The sequence below is a fragment of the Miscanthus floridulus genome, chromosome 10 (genome assembly GCF_019320115.1).
Source record: "Miscanthus floridulus cultivar M001 chromosome 10, ASM1932011v1, whole genome shotgun sequence".
Lineage (NCBI taxonomy): Eukaryota > Viridiplantae > Streptophyta > Magnoliopsida > Poales > Poaceae > Miscanthus > Miscanthus floridulus.
The window spans coordinates 66,622,034-66,639,564 of record NC_089589.1 but is presented as its reverse complement, the minus strand read 5'-3'; the positions used below and the strand labels follow the sequence as shown (position 1 = coordinate 66,639,564).

General features: G+C 43.5%; 1 protein-coding gene across 1 annotated transcript; it reads right to left on the bottom strand.

The window, feature by feature from the left end:
• Positions 1–15,059: 15,059 nt before the first annotated feature.
• On the bottom strand, positions 15,060–16,884 carry LOC136484824 (peroxidase 43-like). The gene is given in 4 exon segments (XM_066481783.1): positions 15,060–16,061; positions 16,162–16,324; positions 16,440–16,791; positions 16,793–16,884. Coding segments are annotated over 4 exon segments (1,023 nt in total). The 5' UTR covers positions 16,870–16,884; the 3' UTR covers positions 15,060–15,630.
• Positions 16,885–17,531: the final 647 nt, after the last annotated feature.

The window sequence follows — 17,531 nt, the reverse complement described above, 5'->3', positions numbered from 1 at the left end:
TGGAGCAACTACTCGTGTCGATGGTGCAGTATCAGGTTTTGGTGTCCAAGAGTTAGCACGATCTATAGAAAAGTTAGTCCTCATGCTAGCTCAATGTCCCTGCACTTCCCATTCAGCCTTACAAGCAAGATGAAATAAACGATCGATTGAATTATATTCCTTGTAAGCTAAAATGTCCTAAATTTCTCAGTTCAAACCACCTACTAATCTAGCCATTGCTGTATCCTCGGTTTCTACCAAACCACAATGAAGCATACCAGTTTGCAATTCCTGATAATATTCCTCTACAGATTTATTCCCTTGCCTAAATTGCTGCAACCTATGTAACAAATCACGTGCATGATATGAAGGAACAAATCTTGCTCTCATGACCCTTTTCAAAGCATCCCAGGTCTGAGGAGTATTGTTTGGATTAGTGCGGCAATACTCACTCCACCAAATAGAAGCAAAATTAGTAAACTCACTAGTTCCAGCCCTAACACATTTATTTCCATGACAAGCAAACTTCTGATCAGCAGCTAGTTCCCATGTAAGGTATGCATCAGGGTCATATTTCCCATCAAAAGATGGCATGATGAACTTAATTTTACCCAAAGAATCATCATTGTCACGTACCTCTCGACATGGCCACCTAGCACCCATTCCATGACGATTACAGTGCAGTTGATGACGGGGTTGAGCATCCACCTCATCATCATGCTGGTGTCTCCTGCATAGACGTCATCATTCTCGGCTGAAACACTACCCACACTACCATCATTGCGGTGGTGTTGATGTGCATGGTTACGTCCTCCATCTTGCATTCTCTCAAGTCTGGCCAAAATAGCAGCAAGAGAAGTGTTCACTTCTCCATTGGAAACCTCCATCGCAGCAAGCCTTTGGTTGGTGCCAATTTGAGTTGCCTCTAATTGCCCAAGGTGCTCATTGGTAACACGAACGTCCTCTTCGAGGCCTTCAGCGCGTAACCTCATACAACGCTTGAAGTCATGTATGATGCCCCTTATGTGTGGTGAGTGTGCATGTTGCCCCTGCTCATCCTCACCATTTCCTGACATGGTTAGTGAACAACAACAATAACACAAGAAGGTGCTCAAATAACAAAAGAAAACTAAGTAATGGCTGATTCCATTCCTCTCAAATTTGATTAACCAAGTTCTTACTTGTTCTTACCACACTTGCAGGAGGTGTTGTCAGCCGACAAGAACAACAACAATTGTGGCAGCGAATGTAAACCTATGATGTTGTAGATAAATTTGTGGAGCTATAGGTGGCTGGAAACAAATTCAAGGGACAACTAAAACCACGTTAGCCAAAACAAATTGAATAATCATTCAACGATGATATTGTGCTGGTCCTAGGTTGAACCGTTCTAGAGACATGAGCCAAGACACAAATGTAGCCACCGGACACCAACAACACAACACAAGCGAAGTGGAAAATAATAACTGCTGAAACCCTTTCTTCTATCTATCTTGCTTCATTTCCTTTTCTAATTCTTTTACCCCTTTTTTCCTTTTTTTTACCTGCAGTACAACTCTCAAGTTTTGCAACTAGAAATTGAGAGCAAACAATTTACAACATACAATTTTTTTTGACTAGGGGTACAGAAATTGAACTTGCATAAGAGAACAAGCACAAACACTCTTTTTCTTTGAATCGAGGAACTCAGATATGCTAATCAAATCACAACATGTGGAAAACTTTAGGGAGCTCCATGTTTGAATAGGGGGATGTTTGGAATGCAGCGGAGATGGTATGGAGATGATGGTGGTTCTTGTGGAGGCGAAAAGGTGGGACTGGTGGTGATAGCAGCGGTGGATCTGGTGGTGATAAAAACATGAATAGAACTCAAAACTCTAATGGATTAAACACTAGAACCAGCAACTCAACCAATCGATGCAACGAAAAACTCCACAAGTAAGGACTACGAAGAACAACAAGGCACAAACTTGTCTTAGGGATTTTAGTTCTATCCTTTTTTGGGGGGGGGGAAGTTTTGTGGACTGTAGGTAGATACAAGGGATGGGTAGATACTCTCACCAATTAACCTTGCTCTGATTACCACATGATATGGCAGGGGCTTTGATAATGGTGTTTGCTGGGAATCATGTGAATACCAAAGTTGCAGTTAACTTACTAAACTAGCTTGTGTTAAAATTTGGTGGCATTTGGCCAAGTAGTTTAGGAGATATGGTTGTTCTCAGTTTGAGTCCAGTTTTGGCTGCTCTCTGTCTTGTGAAGATAGATTTATGTTATTAAGTGATTTCGACCTTGTAAAAGTTGGAATCATGCCTTGAGGTCTGAAAATGAATTTTAGGAAATTTCATAAGCTTTCCAAATTGTCTTGTTTCATGTCATTTGGATTCGTAAATCTCTAGTTATAATCAGTTTACTATACTGCTGTATAGTCCCAATTTTGCTAAATATGAATGCTTGTGTGAATGCTTTGTAGCATTATTCTTATTGATTGTTTAGGTGCTAGGCTAACTTGAGAAAATGCTTAGGTGCAGGTGCTAGGTCCTTAACTGAAGATGAGCAATTGTATATTAGGTTGCCTAAACTTGGTAAGTTAAAGTCATTTGAATAGAGCTTAAGTTGGAATATGTGTACTGCAGTAAGCATGTGAGTTCCCTAAGCATCCCTAACTTCGTTCATGTGCATCCATGATATTTATCTTGCGCATAAATGCAATAGGTGTGCCAAAGGGAGTGACGCTTCTAGAGTTTGAGGGAGCGAGCCAGGAGGAGGAGCAGCCAGAGGAGCCTGAGGTTTAGGCAACCGACGAAGCAGCTATCGAGGAGGAGTTGCCCGAGTGCCCTAATCACCGCCCATCCTCTTTCTTGAAAGGCAAGCCCCAGTGCATGCTAATCCCCTGTTTTATAAATATCATTTGAGTCAATTTTACATGTTTGATGCATTAAGTTATAGGAGTTGTGTGAAAACACTTGATGCATTATATATCTATCCTTATCCAGATATCGCACTTGAATCCTATTTAAGTTTAGGAATGGGATTAAATGCTTAGCCATGCTTAGTGCGGTAGAAGTCGGGTGATTTCCTGTCACCTATGAGCTTTAGGATGAGGTGGGTCACGGTTGGCTATATTTGCTATCGTGGAAAAGAACCATGTTAATAATGAATTGAGACCGGACGGAGTCTTGTGTAGGGTTGGACATAGTGACTCCGTCTGTGTTGTTTAAGGACCGATACGCTGTACGTCCTCATGTCTTGTTGAACGTAGCCTAACACTTAGCTGGCCGGATAAGTGGTTCTGACCGTGAAGCCTAGTAGCTCGACTCAAGCCAGGAATTGGGGGGTTATAGTGCACATTCTGGAGGCAATAAGGATGTGCTTAGGGACATTGGCATGAGTCCAAGGGGTCAGTTGCTTAAAATTCATGCACTTCCTGGCAGAGTGTCGCCCTTGAGAATGCGGCGCTGTCCGGACCCACGACTCCTGAGTTGTACCAAAGGTGACTTGGTTGCGACCCTGATAGGAGAAGCAAGGTTTGTGTTAGGAATACCCCTCTAGCTGGAAAGGAATCGATTTGAGTCACCCTTTCTCCTAGATAGGGAGAACTTGATTGGGCAGCAACAACGTAGATTCACTTAATTTAACGATATGGTTAAATGGATGATGATGATAATGTTGCCACAGTTTATACCTACTATGGTTAATAATGTTTGCATCTTAATCAAGTGATTGCTTAGTACAGGTGCTAATATAGATGATAGGTTAATGGCTAAAAGTCACTGCTAGCTCAGGTTAAAAGTTGACCATTATTACTTATGCTTTTCCGCAAAAAGAAAGTGTAAGCCAGATCCACTAAATTAAGCTATACATGATCCTTGGTGTCATTTATTTTTGGTTTCCGATTGGTAAGTCTAGCTGAGTACATTCTCATACTCAGGGTTTATTCCCTCTTGTTGTAGATGACCTTCTTTATCAGGGCTTCTGTAAGTACTGTCTCCACCCTGCGGGTGACGAAGACTAGATCACTGGGCATGATCTCTGTTTATCTTATCTGAATGCTTTTGTGGGATGTGATCGGCGAGCTAGGTACTTGTATTTGAACTCGTGTGTGTGAGTAAAACTATTTGCTTCCGCTACTTTGCAAGACTTGGTTTGTAATAACTATGACTCCAAAGTGTTGTAATCTATCTGTGAACTGTTTGTGAAATGTTGTAATGTGTGATGTGTGATGTTGAATTGTACGATCTTGGTTGTATGCAAGTTGGTTTGAAATCCTTCGTGATTTTGATGGACTACCAGAATTATATGGGCTCAAGTAGTGAGAATTTGATCGTTTCGGTGATCGTTTTTGTACTTGTGCTCTTATAATTTGGACAGGTTTTGTTACAGATCACATTGGTAAAATTTTCTCAACCTCTCACACATTCACTCACTAGTACACCATCTCAATTAAATATTTCTTGTACTAATAAGTGTGCTCCTCAAGCAAGCCAATCTTCGATTGAGCTAAATCTCATAGAAAACATAGAGCTCAAAGAAGAGGTGGAAAGATTAAAGAAAGATGTGATTCGGTTGAAGAGTAAGGAGAAAGCACAACCTTCTCAAGATAACCATGATAACATGGTGAAGAAGCTTGAGAAGGGTTCAAATGTTGCTTCCTCCAAAGCCCAACAAAAGAATCACCTTTCAAGCAAGGCCAACACAACCAAGAGCAAGAAACATGGAAAAAGGTTATGCTATGGTTGTGGAATTATATGGACATGAGTGGGCTATGTGTCCACATAAGAGTTGGGCCGACAAGTGTGAAGCGACCGAACAAAAGGCCTCAAACAAGTTGGTCAACTAAAAGAAAAGTGATGGACAAAGCCCTTGTCTCATGTGCAAAAAATTGGGTATCCTATCAAGAAATGCCCAATGTACAAAGAGGCAAGAAAGAATCCCAAGTTGCAACAAGAAGATGCTATGGATGCAATGAGATGGGCCACAAGGTTGATAGATGTCCATACAAGCAAAACAAGCATAGAGCAAACAAAGGCCACATATGCTATGCTTGTAGAAGAAAGGGGCATCTAAGCTATGAATGCCCAAATGGTAACACTCCTAAGCCGAACACATTTGTTTATAATGATATACTTAGGAAGACCATAAATGGAGTTAGCACTAGTAAGGTGATGTGTTCACCACAAACTAGTACTAAAGCCATTTGGGTACCTAAGCACTTATTGACTAACCCAAAAGCACCCAACAAGAGTTGGGTACCAAAGTGTGCTTAGGTTAATGATGTAGATACTTGGTGATGAGATGAAGGCTTTGGGGTGGTTGAGCAAGCAAATTGAAAATATTCACTCAATCTATCAATCAATTCATATCATAATCTCCTATATGGTTGACCTGAAAATAATTTAATGAATATATCATCTACTTCACCTCATCATTGGTAACAAGTACCTAAACCTTATAGGATAGCCACTTTGTATATTTTGTGCTCAATGGCTCACAAATAGGTCTATTTGTGAAATATTGAAAGTGGCTAATTAGATTCAATTGAAAAGTATTTTATTTTGCCATATGGTGCTTTTAATGGCTCTCTAGTAGAGCAGTTCATTTGTTGAGATGCAGGTATACAAGAAATACTAGACCTAAACGAAGAATCACAAGCAGCGGATCGATTGTCTTTGTCCTGCACCTATCGGACGTGTCCGATATGGCTAGGGAAAGAAAGAAAATGTTTCTGTTCTGCGTATGCCGGACGTGTTCGATATACCCATCGGACGTGTACGGTATTGTAGGAACCAGAACACTGATTGGATTGCAACTGAGTCTTTGATCCATATATTTTCATATATCCTTAACTTACTCAGAAGCTTGTGATTTATCAAATCTAAGTCGATTGTGAGCATCTCTTGAACTCAATTCTAAATATGGACATTATTACTTCGTGTTGGTCAAAATAGAAAATTGACTCCCACAATTCTTAATAGAATAAAGTGCTTGTTGAAAGTCATTCAAATTACTTGAGGCACTTATTTAAGGGGAGCTCAGTTTTTATTTTGCACCTTTGTGGACTAACAAATTTATCTAGCAATCCTTGTAGTCCTTTGGATGAAAATTGATTTCGTATCTAGCATGATTATTTGGCAATTAAGGACAACATAAAGATTATCATGCTATGTATCTTCTTAGTGGAATTCTTGTTTGCTCAAGGTAAAGGTATGTATTTACATACATGCATTGTAAGTGCATCTAAGGCCCTTTATATGCTAGAGTGAGCATTTGTGTGACATAGGATAGATGTTGTTCAAAATTCCTTAATAGAATGCATAGGTGGTGTGATTTTGGAAAACCTATTTGGTTCTTGGTCTTTGCGACCTAAGTCATGCCATTTGTGATTATTGCTCCCATTGGTTGCTTGCTTGACTAATTACAAGTGGTATGACCCTCTCAAGTCGATAAACTCCTATGTCTCTCTAAATCTCTCTCAATTTTTTCAAAATCATAAATATGCCAAATATTTGGGAAAAAAAACAATTCATGGCATTTGGATAAGAAAAGTAGTTACACCTTATTTGGATCAAGGACAAATATGTTTTGGATCAAAAAATGATAGAGAAGGGGATTGAAATCAAGTGAATGAAATTTGAAACAAGTTGGACTGGTCCCACAAATATTAGACGTGTCCGGTATCTGCAGGAGAGCTAGGTCAAATACCCTTTCGGCCTAGGTCCGAGGCACATTTCATTCATTCTGTCTCAACCGTCACTGCCACCGCTCGCTCTCTCCCTCGCCCACACTCCACACCATCGTCGTGCCCTTGCCACTATGTTACCTCTGCGTCGCACTCTTCTACCTCTTCCCCTACCACGTGCCTCACCAGCCTCCACAGCAGCAAGCAGAACACCTAGTAGCCACCGCCACTTTGCGCCATTACCCGTCAAAGCAAGAAAGAAAGAAGAAGGAGAAGGCAAGGATGTGATAAGGATTGAAGGTTTCCCACATCAAGATTCCGAGGACAGCTTCGTGGATTTGAGATCGATTTCGATGGTCTCCACCCTAGGTATTTCAAATCCCGAAACCCGTCCGATCTATTGGATAGTGCATCATTTTCAAATCCTTTTGGTAGAAGCAAAGTATTGTTGCCGAGGAAGCTGCCCACAAATTTTGGAATGGATTGATTGAGATCGATGTCAAGGCCCCTGCTTGGGCTGCTGTGCATGCGCATACCGGACATGTCCAGTATTCATACCGGATGCATCCGGTATGAGCCAACAGTGCAGGTTCAGCTGCAGCCTCAACTCAATACTCACTGATTATTGTCTCTATATGTATGGTTGTTTGTCTAAATTAATTTTACAAACCTTGACCATGGATGGGATAGGTGATTGCGACATTATGGATAAATAATTGTATATATATAGATGATGATATAAGTAATATTGTTTGGGCATGTATCTAAGATTCTTTGCAAATCATTTTGGATAAAGGGTAGCAGAGATGGGGAGACACAAGGATGGTAGGCTCGAGCCTCGGTCTAAGGCTCAGCACGATAGGCCTGTGTTTGAGAAATACAAGAAGGCAAGGCAGGACTTGCATCCCAGATTCAGTCAGCAGAAGTAGGGCAGCAGCAGGAGACCCTCTAGAGCTACTAGTGGTGTTCCATAGTACAGAGAGAGAGAGGTGATGGTGATAGCAGCCCCTCTTCTTCTGATGATGAAACTGATGAATACATAGTGGAGCCTAGAGATAGAAAGAGGAAGAGCACTGACAGAGGCTCAGATAGTGGCAGCTTCAGATGATGAGCAAGAAATTGAAGAGGAGCAGACAGTACCTCCAGTGCAGTACCCACCTTAGCCAGGGCAGCCCGCTCCTGGTATGCACTTTGGTCTTCTTGAGGTACATGCTCTAGTCTTACCCAACTATATTGCTAGAGTTGATTATCATGGTAAGGGTATGACCAAGAGGGCTAGGGATTAGAGGAGGATAGATCCTAGAGGTTTGTAGAGGATTCAGTACAATCACCGCTTTCACACTATGTTTCATATGGACTTCTACACTAGTGTGATCCTCACTAGAAACCCGGTGATTGCCAGATCTTAGTGGATTGACTGACTAGTATGTCAGAGAATTGCAGAAGTCCTCCATCGATCATGCTATTGCCATTTGTGAGCATACATGGGTGTATGAGATCATGGAGTTCTAGCATGACTAGAACACAGAGGTGATAGCTCAGTTCTATGCCACCCTATATGTTGAGGAGGATGAGAGGCGTATGCACTAGATGCTTGAGGGCCAGTGGTATAGTGTGGATTATGATGCCTTTGTAGCTCTACTTGGCTTCTCAGAGGAGGATCTTCAGAGAGATAGGATTCACACTGAGCAGGTGCTACTTCCAGAGCAGCTCACCTACATGTATCTACTAGGGGGTGAGAGAGGAGCAGTGGGGAAGGTTCTAGGTCTTCACCCTACCTATAGATACCTGAACAGGATGTTTAGGAAGACTATTGACTGCAAGGGTGGAGATAAGGGCAACATTGTAGACTATTCTAGGAACCTACTCCATAGGATGGCACCAGATACATGACCCTTCAAGTGTCTTCGACTTCATTTGGTGCGAGATTCAGGAGCATTGGTGAGAGGCCCCTCAAGGGCTATGGTTTTGCTCCATATATAATGCATATGATTGAGCAAGGTGAAAGGGCACACTTTTGATTATGACAAAATTCATAAGGCCCTGAAAGATAGATGTAGATCTGCCTGAGATTGGAGTACCTCTAGCTGGTCTAGGAGTAGCAGCAGTAGTAGTAGAGGCAGATGCAACTACAGGTGGTGTAGCAGCAAGAGGAGCTTCCCCTCCACCATGTGGTTCTCACTCTCGTTCTACTTCACGTCATGGTAGTCCTCCTTCACCTATCCATAGGGTTTTCAGCTCCAAAGTTTGGAATGTGCAGAGACATATAGGTTAGGCAATAGAAGGAGAGGAAGACTAGGAGGAAGGACACTCAGGACTCTAAAGTAGATTGCTACTACTTGAGCCTCCTAGGTCTTCAATATCAAATGAGGTAGCCAGTGAGCATGAGACGGAGGAGGAGGAGGAGGCCAGGTACGATAGATAGTTTGATGAGTTCTTTCAGCGTCAGGTAGGCTCAGCAGCAAATTCAGGAGCAGGCATAGTAGCAACCACAGTCCTAGTGCTGGAGAGGAGTTTGGTTCTGCTTTCTAGGCAGGATACGTTTGGTAGTGGCCCCGGGTACTCGACCAGTGACTATGGCTTTGGTGGTCAGGGGTTCTATGGAGGTCTTGGTGCCCTAGGTCAGAGTTCTTCTTGCCCACCTAGTGCTCCACTGCTCAGATGATGATGGAGAAGGCAGAGACAGAGATGATGATGATGATGAGTGATCTTAGTGATCAGATGTAGCTTGCAACCCCTTTTTGTGCTTAGTTCTTTTTGTCAAACCTTTTATGGTGATGAATGACTAAAGGGGGAGAATTTGTGATTAAAGCTTTAGGGTTGTGCTTTATGAGTTTATCTTTTGTACCTAAATATATGTACTGCAAGCTGTAGTCTTTTCAAGTGGTATCTTCCTTGTTATATCTTGTGAGAGTTGAGACTTTGAGCTTTATCTATGTATCTCATGAGACATGATCTTTGTTTATATTAGTGGCTTGTGGACTTGAGAAATCTTTGTGATGAGTGTTATGTGTGTGATATATATGATGTATTTACTTTTATAAGGACCATGCATGTTTTAGATTGAAAATATATGGTGTGATGCTTTCTATTTATTCTTATGTGATATATCATGTCATATGCATCACGATTTTTATTTCGTCACACACATGTGCACCCCACGGATGCAATGATTTAGGGGAAGTCTCCTATGTGTTTTAGTATGTGCAAATCGACATTTGAGGTCATTTGTGGATTCAATTCATATTGCACATATTATGGGGAGCCTTCCATAAACCATTGAACCCAAAAGCCTAAATTTTATATTTTTTGTAAGCTTTAATCGGGTTGTCATCAAACACCAAAAAGAGGGAGATTGAAAGTACAACTAGCCCCTTAGTGGGTTTTGGATGATTGAATGACAGTGCGATTAAAGGTCTAACATGTTTGCTAAGTGTGAAACAGGAAATTTAAAGTCTCACATACACTTGAGTTCAAATATAAAGCCAAAATGATGTGTTGTTGTATAAACAATCTAGTTCAAGCATAAGACAACAATGCAAACGAAATTCATGTAAAGGCTTATTTATTGTGGGATTTTAATGATTGATGAAGATGGTGTTCTATGGAATTCATTGTATGATTCAACACAAGATGTGACTTGATTGTTTGAGATGGTGAAAATAGCAAGGAAAGGCTTCGAGGTACTAAGCAAGGGTGAAGGGCAAGCGACGGCTTGGCGGCCAAAGAACCTAGCTAGGGTGAAGAATGAAGTACTTGCATTTAGTTGAGGTACTAATCAAGCTATGACGGTCATATTGATGTAGAGGATCAAATCATTATTAGATTGATTGTTGGAAGTGACTTGATACATTTGGGGTTATCTATGTTTGATGAATGGAATCAAGTCACGTGCTCAAGATGACTATGCTCAAGTGAAAAGATCAATATCGAACATGTTGGCACCCTCACTTGATGAAGATTGAAAGAGACGGCATCAATTCGAAAGAAATCAACTCAAGCAGGTATAATCTCGTTTTTCCTTCTAATCTTGAGTTTATAGGGACACCATACTATTAAGAGGGATGCATCATGTTCATAGATGATTATTCATAAGTGCTCATGCCAACCCATATGTGTTTTGAGTGTTTGAGAGACAAAAGAGCTAACTTATTTTTTGCTGATCTGGCAATACCGGACGTGTCCGGTATTTGCCCAGCCATGATAAAATTCTTGGTGTTCTCGGGTTGGTTCGTCGAGAGTTTCGACGGTCGGGAGTTCTGACAATCATTGGGAGTTTTGACGTCTCGCGCTTAACTGACTTTGAGAGTTGACTGCCTGGTCACACTGGACTGTGCCTGGTATGATACTGCATGTGTCCGGTATAGTAGGCCAGAGCCCAACGGCTAGTTTTCAAACAAGCCGAGGGTCGGGAGTTCCGACTTGAGTTGGTCGGGAGTTCCGGCAGTCAAAAGTCCTAGTAAGCGTCGGGAGTTCTGACACCTCGCATACTTTAACTCAGTTACCTGTTGGCGCAATGCAAGTCATACTAGACATGTCCGGCATTCATCCCAGGACATGTTCGGTATAGCAACGGCTACATAACGGCTAGTTTTTCAAAGGGGCTTTAAATTCCCCTTAGCCTCCACCTTTGGAGGTTGCTGTTTTTGCTGGTTGCAATACACGTTTTTGAGCCTTGTCAACTCTCCGAACCCTCTCTTAGTGAGTGTGTGATCCAAATTGCAAAATCCATTTATGGGTTGAGAGAGAATTCGAAAAAGAGAGCAAGCCACCACTTGAGCACTTGTGCATATTATCTATTTCAGTGCATCGTCGGAGAGCACCCGAGAGATTGTGGTTGCCTCGAAAAGTCTGTAATGGTCGATTCTGCCACCGCAAGGGAAGGAATCATCTAGTGGAAGGAGGAAAAGGAGTTGGAAAAGACTCTGACTAGAGTGACCTTCGTGGTACCCTCTAGGGCTGACCTTCGCTGGGTCACCCGCAGCCCCTCAATGGAGAGTAGGACTCAACGAAGTTTGAACCTTGGTAAAACAAATATAGTGTCTCAATTTGAATTTTATTTGATATTTGTGTTGGTCTAGCTCTTGTGCAGGTTACCTATGTGTGGCACTATCTTTAGTGGGTGCCTACAGGTTGGTCTGAAGATTGAAATAAAAAGGAGCAAGTCTGGGGCTGTTCTGCAGAACACGTGTATACCAGACACGTCTGGTATACCTACCAGGCACAGTCTGGTATTAGAGCTCAGTGCTTAATTTATTTGATCCATGTTCTAATCTCTTGTGTTGCAGGTTCTAGGCTCCTAGGATTATTTAATATTGTTTATTTACTCGTTTGCTAACTTATGAGGGGTTGTATTACTCTAATTTGGAGTTTCCACTCGGAAACTCCCATTACTAAATCGTTTCTGCTTTTAAAGGTGTTAATTTATAGAAAATCCTATTCACCCCTCCTCTAGGCGGCATCCTAGGTCTTTTCAATTGTGTTTTGTAGAAAATTTTTATAAGCTATTCACCTCTCTAGCCATCTAGATCCTATCAAGCTTGATGTGCATGATTTGCATTGTTGCTGCTAGATTCAGGCTTGCAATGTGGATGTACATGAAGCTCTTCACCATCGGCCTTTCAGTCCATATAGAGTTGCTCTTTGAGAGCTTGTTGTCTGCATCGAAGGTGATCGTTTTTGTCTGCTAGTGCATCAAGCTGATGCACGAGTTGATCGCACATTTTCTCATTGGTATTGTAATGTTCTGTTGCCCCGACTTCGTTGAAGGAGTCTGGCATGTGATCTTGCTCTACCGTTTGCAGCTGTAGTGTGCAGGTCCCTCGGTTGCTCGGAGTCAGCCATATAGCATTCCCTTCTCGAGGGATAGTCATCCTAATTATGAGTGTCGTCATCATCTAAGATAGCAAACGAAATCGTATGCATCTATCTCAGCGGTTGTCATGCTCTGGATCTCAAAATCCATGTTGATGTCATCATAGTCTTCGAGACTTGCCATTGCGATGAATCTACAGCATCATTGAGATTCCCATCATCATCATGGTGTCCTTTATCTTCGTCTTTGAAGCCGATGGTGCGAGCGCCATGAGACGCGGCCATAGACTATTGAAGCGCACGCTGGTATGCAGCCGCGACATTCCTCAGGCTGATTGAGAAATCGACAACGATATTGCATGTTAGATCCTTCTATCCTGCATTGGGAGCCTAGTCGATGGATCCCCATAGGAAGTTGATGCCCCGATCAAGGATGTGTTTGCGACCAAAGTTGATGAAGAAGCACTAAGCATGAAGGTCCATGTGACGGGCCAACACGGGTGCACCAGCGGCCACAACATCCTCAAGCTCTGCGTGGAACATCTAGATGGAAGGGGGCTCCTCCCCTACATGACGGGTTCGGGGTCCTATAGGTGCAGGTTCCTGAGGCGATCTGCGACGAAGTCCAGGCTGCCAAAGGTGATCTCATTGCATGTGTGAAGCTTGTCGTAGTTGTCGAAATTGAAGATGATCTCCATATGAAATGCAATGAAAATAGATCTACGCAAGAAGGCCCCTACATAGTGCATCAACTGTCGGAAGTATGAACCCTGGCAATGAAGATCAGGGATCATGCGCACGGAATTTGGTGGGTAGCACATGGAACATAGATTCATATGTGTTTAGGTGTGATGTTTCCTACGTCGAGTGGAGAGTATATCTGTTATCTCATATGCTCAAGGTTTACAAGGGACGTTGATGGCTATGGGAGCCTAATTGACTAGTATGTAGAGAAGTTGTAAGGTACCAAATGGGGGCTCCTTGCCTCACCTTATATAGTGCGGGAGGTAGAGTTATAGATTAGATCACATTCGGTTGATATACATGTTTTTCTAATCGATTATAGAGAAATCAATCGGATAGAATTAGTTGTTCTAGGCATATATCTTGGCATCAAAGTCTCGGCCAGTAACTTGTACTCCACATCGATGATGAACCCCACCTGGGTTGGGCCTTATATTCGACTGCCTCGACCTATCCTACCCGTAGTGGGTTTTTCTGTAGGGTTCATATAACCGACACTCCTAATTGTAGTTCTAGTTTGAAGAATCTTATGAGCTAGCCAAATGAGAAATGTTTTTTTAGAAAACATAAGTCTGAAATGTTTCTACGAGAATCTGAAGCTCTGCCAAATGCTCGAAGTAAAGAATTGTCTCTTCTTTTTCTTTCTAAAAGAAAATACAAAAATCTCTAGATAAGTTAAATGCCACTGAAGATTGGACCATTAATCCGGCAGGCACTGCAAGTTCCCCGACCAAAGGTAATGTGGTCACCACCGTCCTCGAGATCCTTGTGATAGTATCTGACAGGTTACCCATCATGGACCATGTAACGCGTGTCTGATTCATCCAGTTCTATTGGAAACATTAGTCGTGCCAAGTAGCACGCAAAATTTGGTACCATCCCTGGAAAGAATTTGAACCATAAACTTAAACTTGCAAAACTGTACCTTCAATCCAGTAAACTTTTATATACCTATATAGGTGTAACTTAAGCTAGCTCCTGCCACTACAAAACCATAAACTTAAGCTAGCTCCTGCCATTACACTACTAAAAGCCAAAATCAAAGTACCATTGTTCAAATCTTGGCGAAAACAAAATGCAACCTCAGAAGCCAGACAGGCTCAGGCAGACACACCAGATCTAGAAGCTGGAAAATGCCATGAATGCTATACAACTTTGCAGTTGCATGCTGGTGCTTCGCTACACTCCTCATGCAGAGTAGTAGTCCTTTTCCCCAATAAAAACAAGTCCAATGCAATAAAGCTCTTGCCAGCTTGTGCTCGCCAACCATCCATAACTGGGCATGCAAACAAGAGAAATTCTGCAAAAAGTTTCTTCATGGCATCTCTGGAAGGAGAATGGTGCGGTGTTGAGTGAGAATAAGATTGGTACATCTGTGCTGCAGCTCATTTTTCAGCTCTGGCGTAGTAGAGTCAACATGCATAGCTTGGAAATTGGAAACCACATAAATGCTGGTCTTGTTTACAGTTGCACCATCAAACTTCGCCATCAAATATTTAGAAGTGCATTACTCCTCAATTACCACACTCTGTCCCAAATTACAGGCCGTTTTGGTTTTTCTAGATATGTCTATATACATAGGAAAATTAATGCTCATAGAAATAGCAAAACAACCTACAAATTAGAACAAAGGGAGTATTATTTTTCGTAAGAATACAACCTGTATTTCTGACTCTATCATCTGTCAGTATAGATGAATAAATACTTGGGGGGCGCGTAGTACTTGTATAATTGTATACAATGATGTACAGTATCTTCTGCAGTACAAGAAAAAATAATTGCGCAATGATGTTCAGTGACAATCAGCTCGCAAAAAAAATACATTTTTAATTAAGCAGAGGAATAATCGTCACAATACTTGACACCTCTTGCAATATATAGAAACCAACACCTTTTTTTTTTACAGCTACAGTCGACACGACACCAAAAGAATTTCCAAAGCCGAACAACAAATGACTAACACATATATCGACTTATATAGTAATTTCTATATAAACACATGGCCAAATAGTTTATGTTATAATAATAATACCCTATATATATGTTCCCTCTGCCACTCCACAGCCTAGCTACATATACCGCATCAAAAGGAAAACTGCACAGATCTTAAAGCTAAACAAATTGCTTTTCAAAATCCTGTGCAGTTTTCGTTTTGTCGATACAGCTGAGGCACTAGAATTTCCCTTTGCCCAGTGAGACGAGACGAGATGAGATCTACACGATGTACGTACTACTGATGAATGGAACGAATTGATGAAGAGAGAACACTGCCATGAAAGCAGGCAACCAAACCCCACCGTGCTGTCCAACCATGGATGGGCCGGCCTGCTAGCTGTCTGCAATGAATGAAGGGATCTATGGACGGATGGACCGGTGTGGTACGCTTGCAATTGCATTGGTGGGAGCGGGATGAGTCAGTTGAACTTGGAGCAGACCTTCCTGACCTCGCCCTGCTTCCTGCCGGTGACCACGCTGATGCGGCCCATGCGGACCATGGCGTCCGCGAAATCCTGCAGGAAGTAGGGCCCGAAGAAGTTGCTGAGCAGGCCGGAGTATGAGTCGACGACGTCGACGGTGGCCGTGTCGTTGTAGAGCGCGGCGTCGGAGCCGATGACGGAGAAACCGTTGCGGATGTTGCGGAGGATGGAGGTATCGAAGACGCCCTCGCTGCCGCGGTCCAGCGCCAGCCGCGTGTTGAAGTCCCCCGGCGCGCACCGCGACTTGAGCTCCGACAGGAACCCCGGCGGGATGGTCGGGTCCGAGCCCCGGCCGCCGCCGGGCAGCGGGAAGTTGTACAGCCGGTCCTGGAGGAAGAAGCACGCCGTCGTGCCCACCGTGTGCGCAGCTGCATCATCATATATTGCATCATATATGCACGTGTGTTCAGTTCGCACGTCCATCGTCCATGCGTGCAAGAAAAGAGAGCGAGATGCATGCGTGCGTACCGGTGAGGAGGACGAGGTCCTTCTCGTCGAGGCCGTTGGCGCGGAACTTGGAGCGGAGCGCCTCGATCCCGTCGTGCACGTCCGGCAGCGCGTCGGCGTCCCGCAGGTTGGACACCTTCCCGTCGAGCCGCCCCGTCGGCACGTCGAACGACGGCCCGCCGGTCTGCACGCCGTCGTCGTCGTCACGCAAGTGTGTTCACGTCGGTCGGTCAGATCCCAGTTATCAATGTGCACATATATATTTATCCACAGGTGGTACTGGCAGTGGTAGTACGTACGAAGGCGATGGCGTCTCGGGCGGCGAGGACGACGATGTCGGCGCAGGAGACGACGCCGGGGCACTGGGCCTCGAGCTGCGTCTTGGCGCCCTCGATGATCTCCACGCCGCGGAGGCCCTGGTGCTTGCTGTTGTCCACCTCGGCGTTGTTGCTGCCGCCCTTGATGAGCACCGACGCGTCGCACCCGCGGACGAAGCAGTCGTGGAACTGGAGCCGGATGAGCGCCGGGAGGATGGTGGGGTCGGCGGACCCGGACTGTCGAACGACGGACGCGACGGTGGACTCGGCGCCTGGGCAGGAGTTGGAGTAGAACCCCACCTGGAGCTGGCCGTTGGAGACGCCGGCGAGCATGCAGCAGCAGCAAGCATGGTAGGGCCAAGCCAGGTGGCACGTTGCTGCTGCTACGACTACACCTTGTGGTGGTGGCCATCTTAGAGCGAGGGACGGAGGTGGCGAGGTGGATACGTACTAGCACGAGGGGATGGAGGAGGAGGTGCAAGTCCTGTGAGCTGCGTAAATGAGGTTTTATAGGCCATTATAGGCTGTTTTGGTGAGGCGGTTGGCGTCAATGGTGCGGCACATGTGTTGTGCACGGTGCATGATTTCCTCTCACCAGAGTGTATTGCTGGGTACGTAGGGGTAAAGTTAAATGTGCCCAGCCAAACGTCTGGTACGGTACAAAAACTGCAATGCATATTTAGCTCACTTGCGTAGTTTTGAACTAATAGCTTTTTTTTACCATGAGTTTAGCTAAACTTTAGACAACATTTTAATTTTAGACCATGCATTTAGAGCCTTAAACCATGTAATCCAAACAAAGCCTTACATTTGTGTGAAAAAAAATATGAAACGCCTTATACATAGAAAAGCTTGGAAAGGAGGAAAACAAACACGACGATGTGTTTTTACAATATAATGTGGATATGTGTATAAGTTTTTGTTTTTGGAAATTTTATTATACGCGGTCATGCTATTATATATACTGTACATATGCACACACATTTATTTTTCGCTTCGTACCTATCAGATTTTCTGACGTGAAAATGTTGCACGACTAGAATAATACCGGCCAGCTGAACTACATGCTCCGGA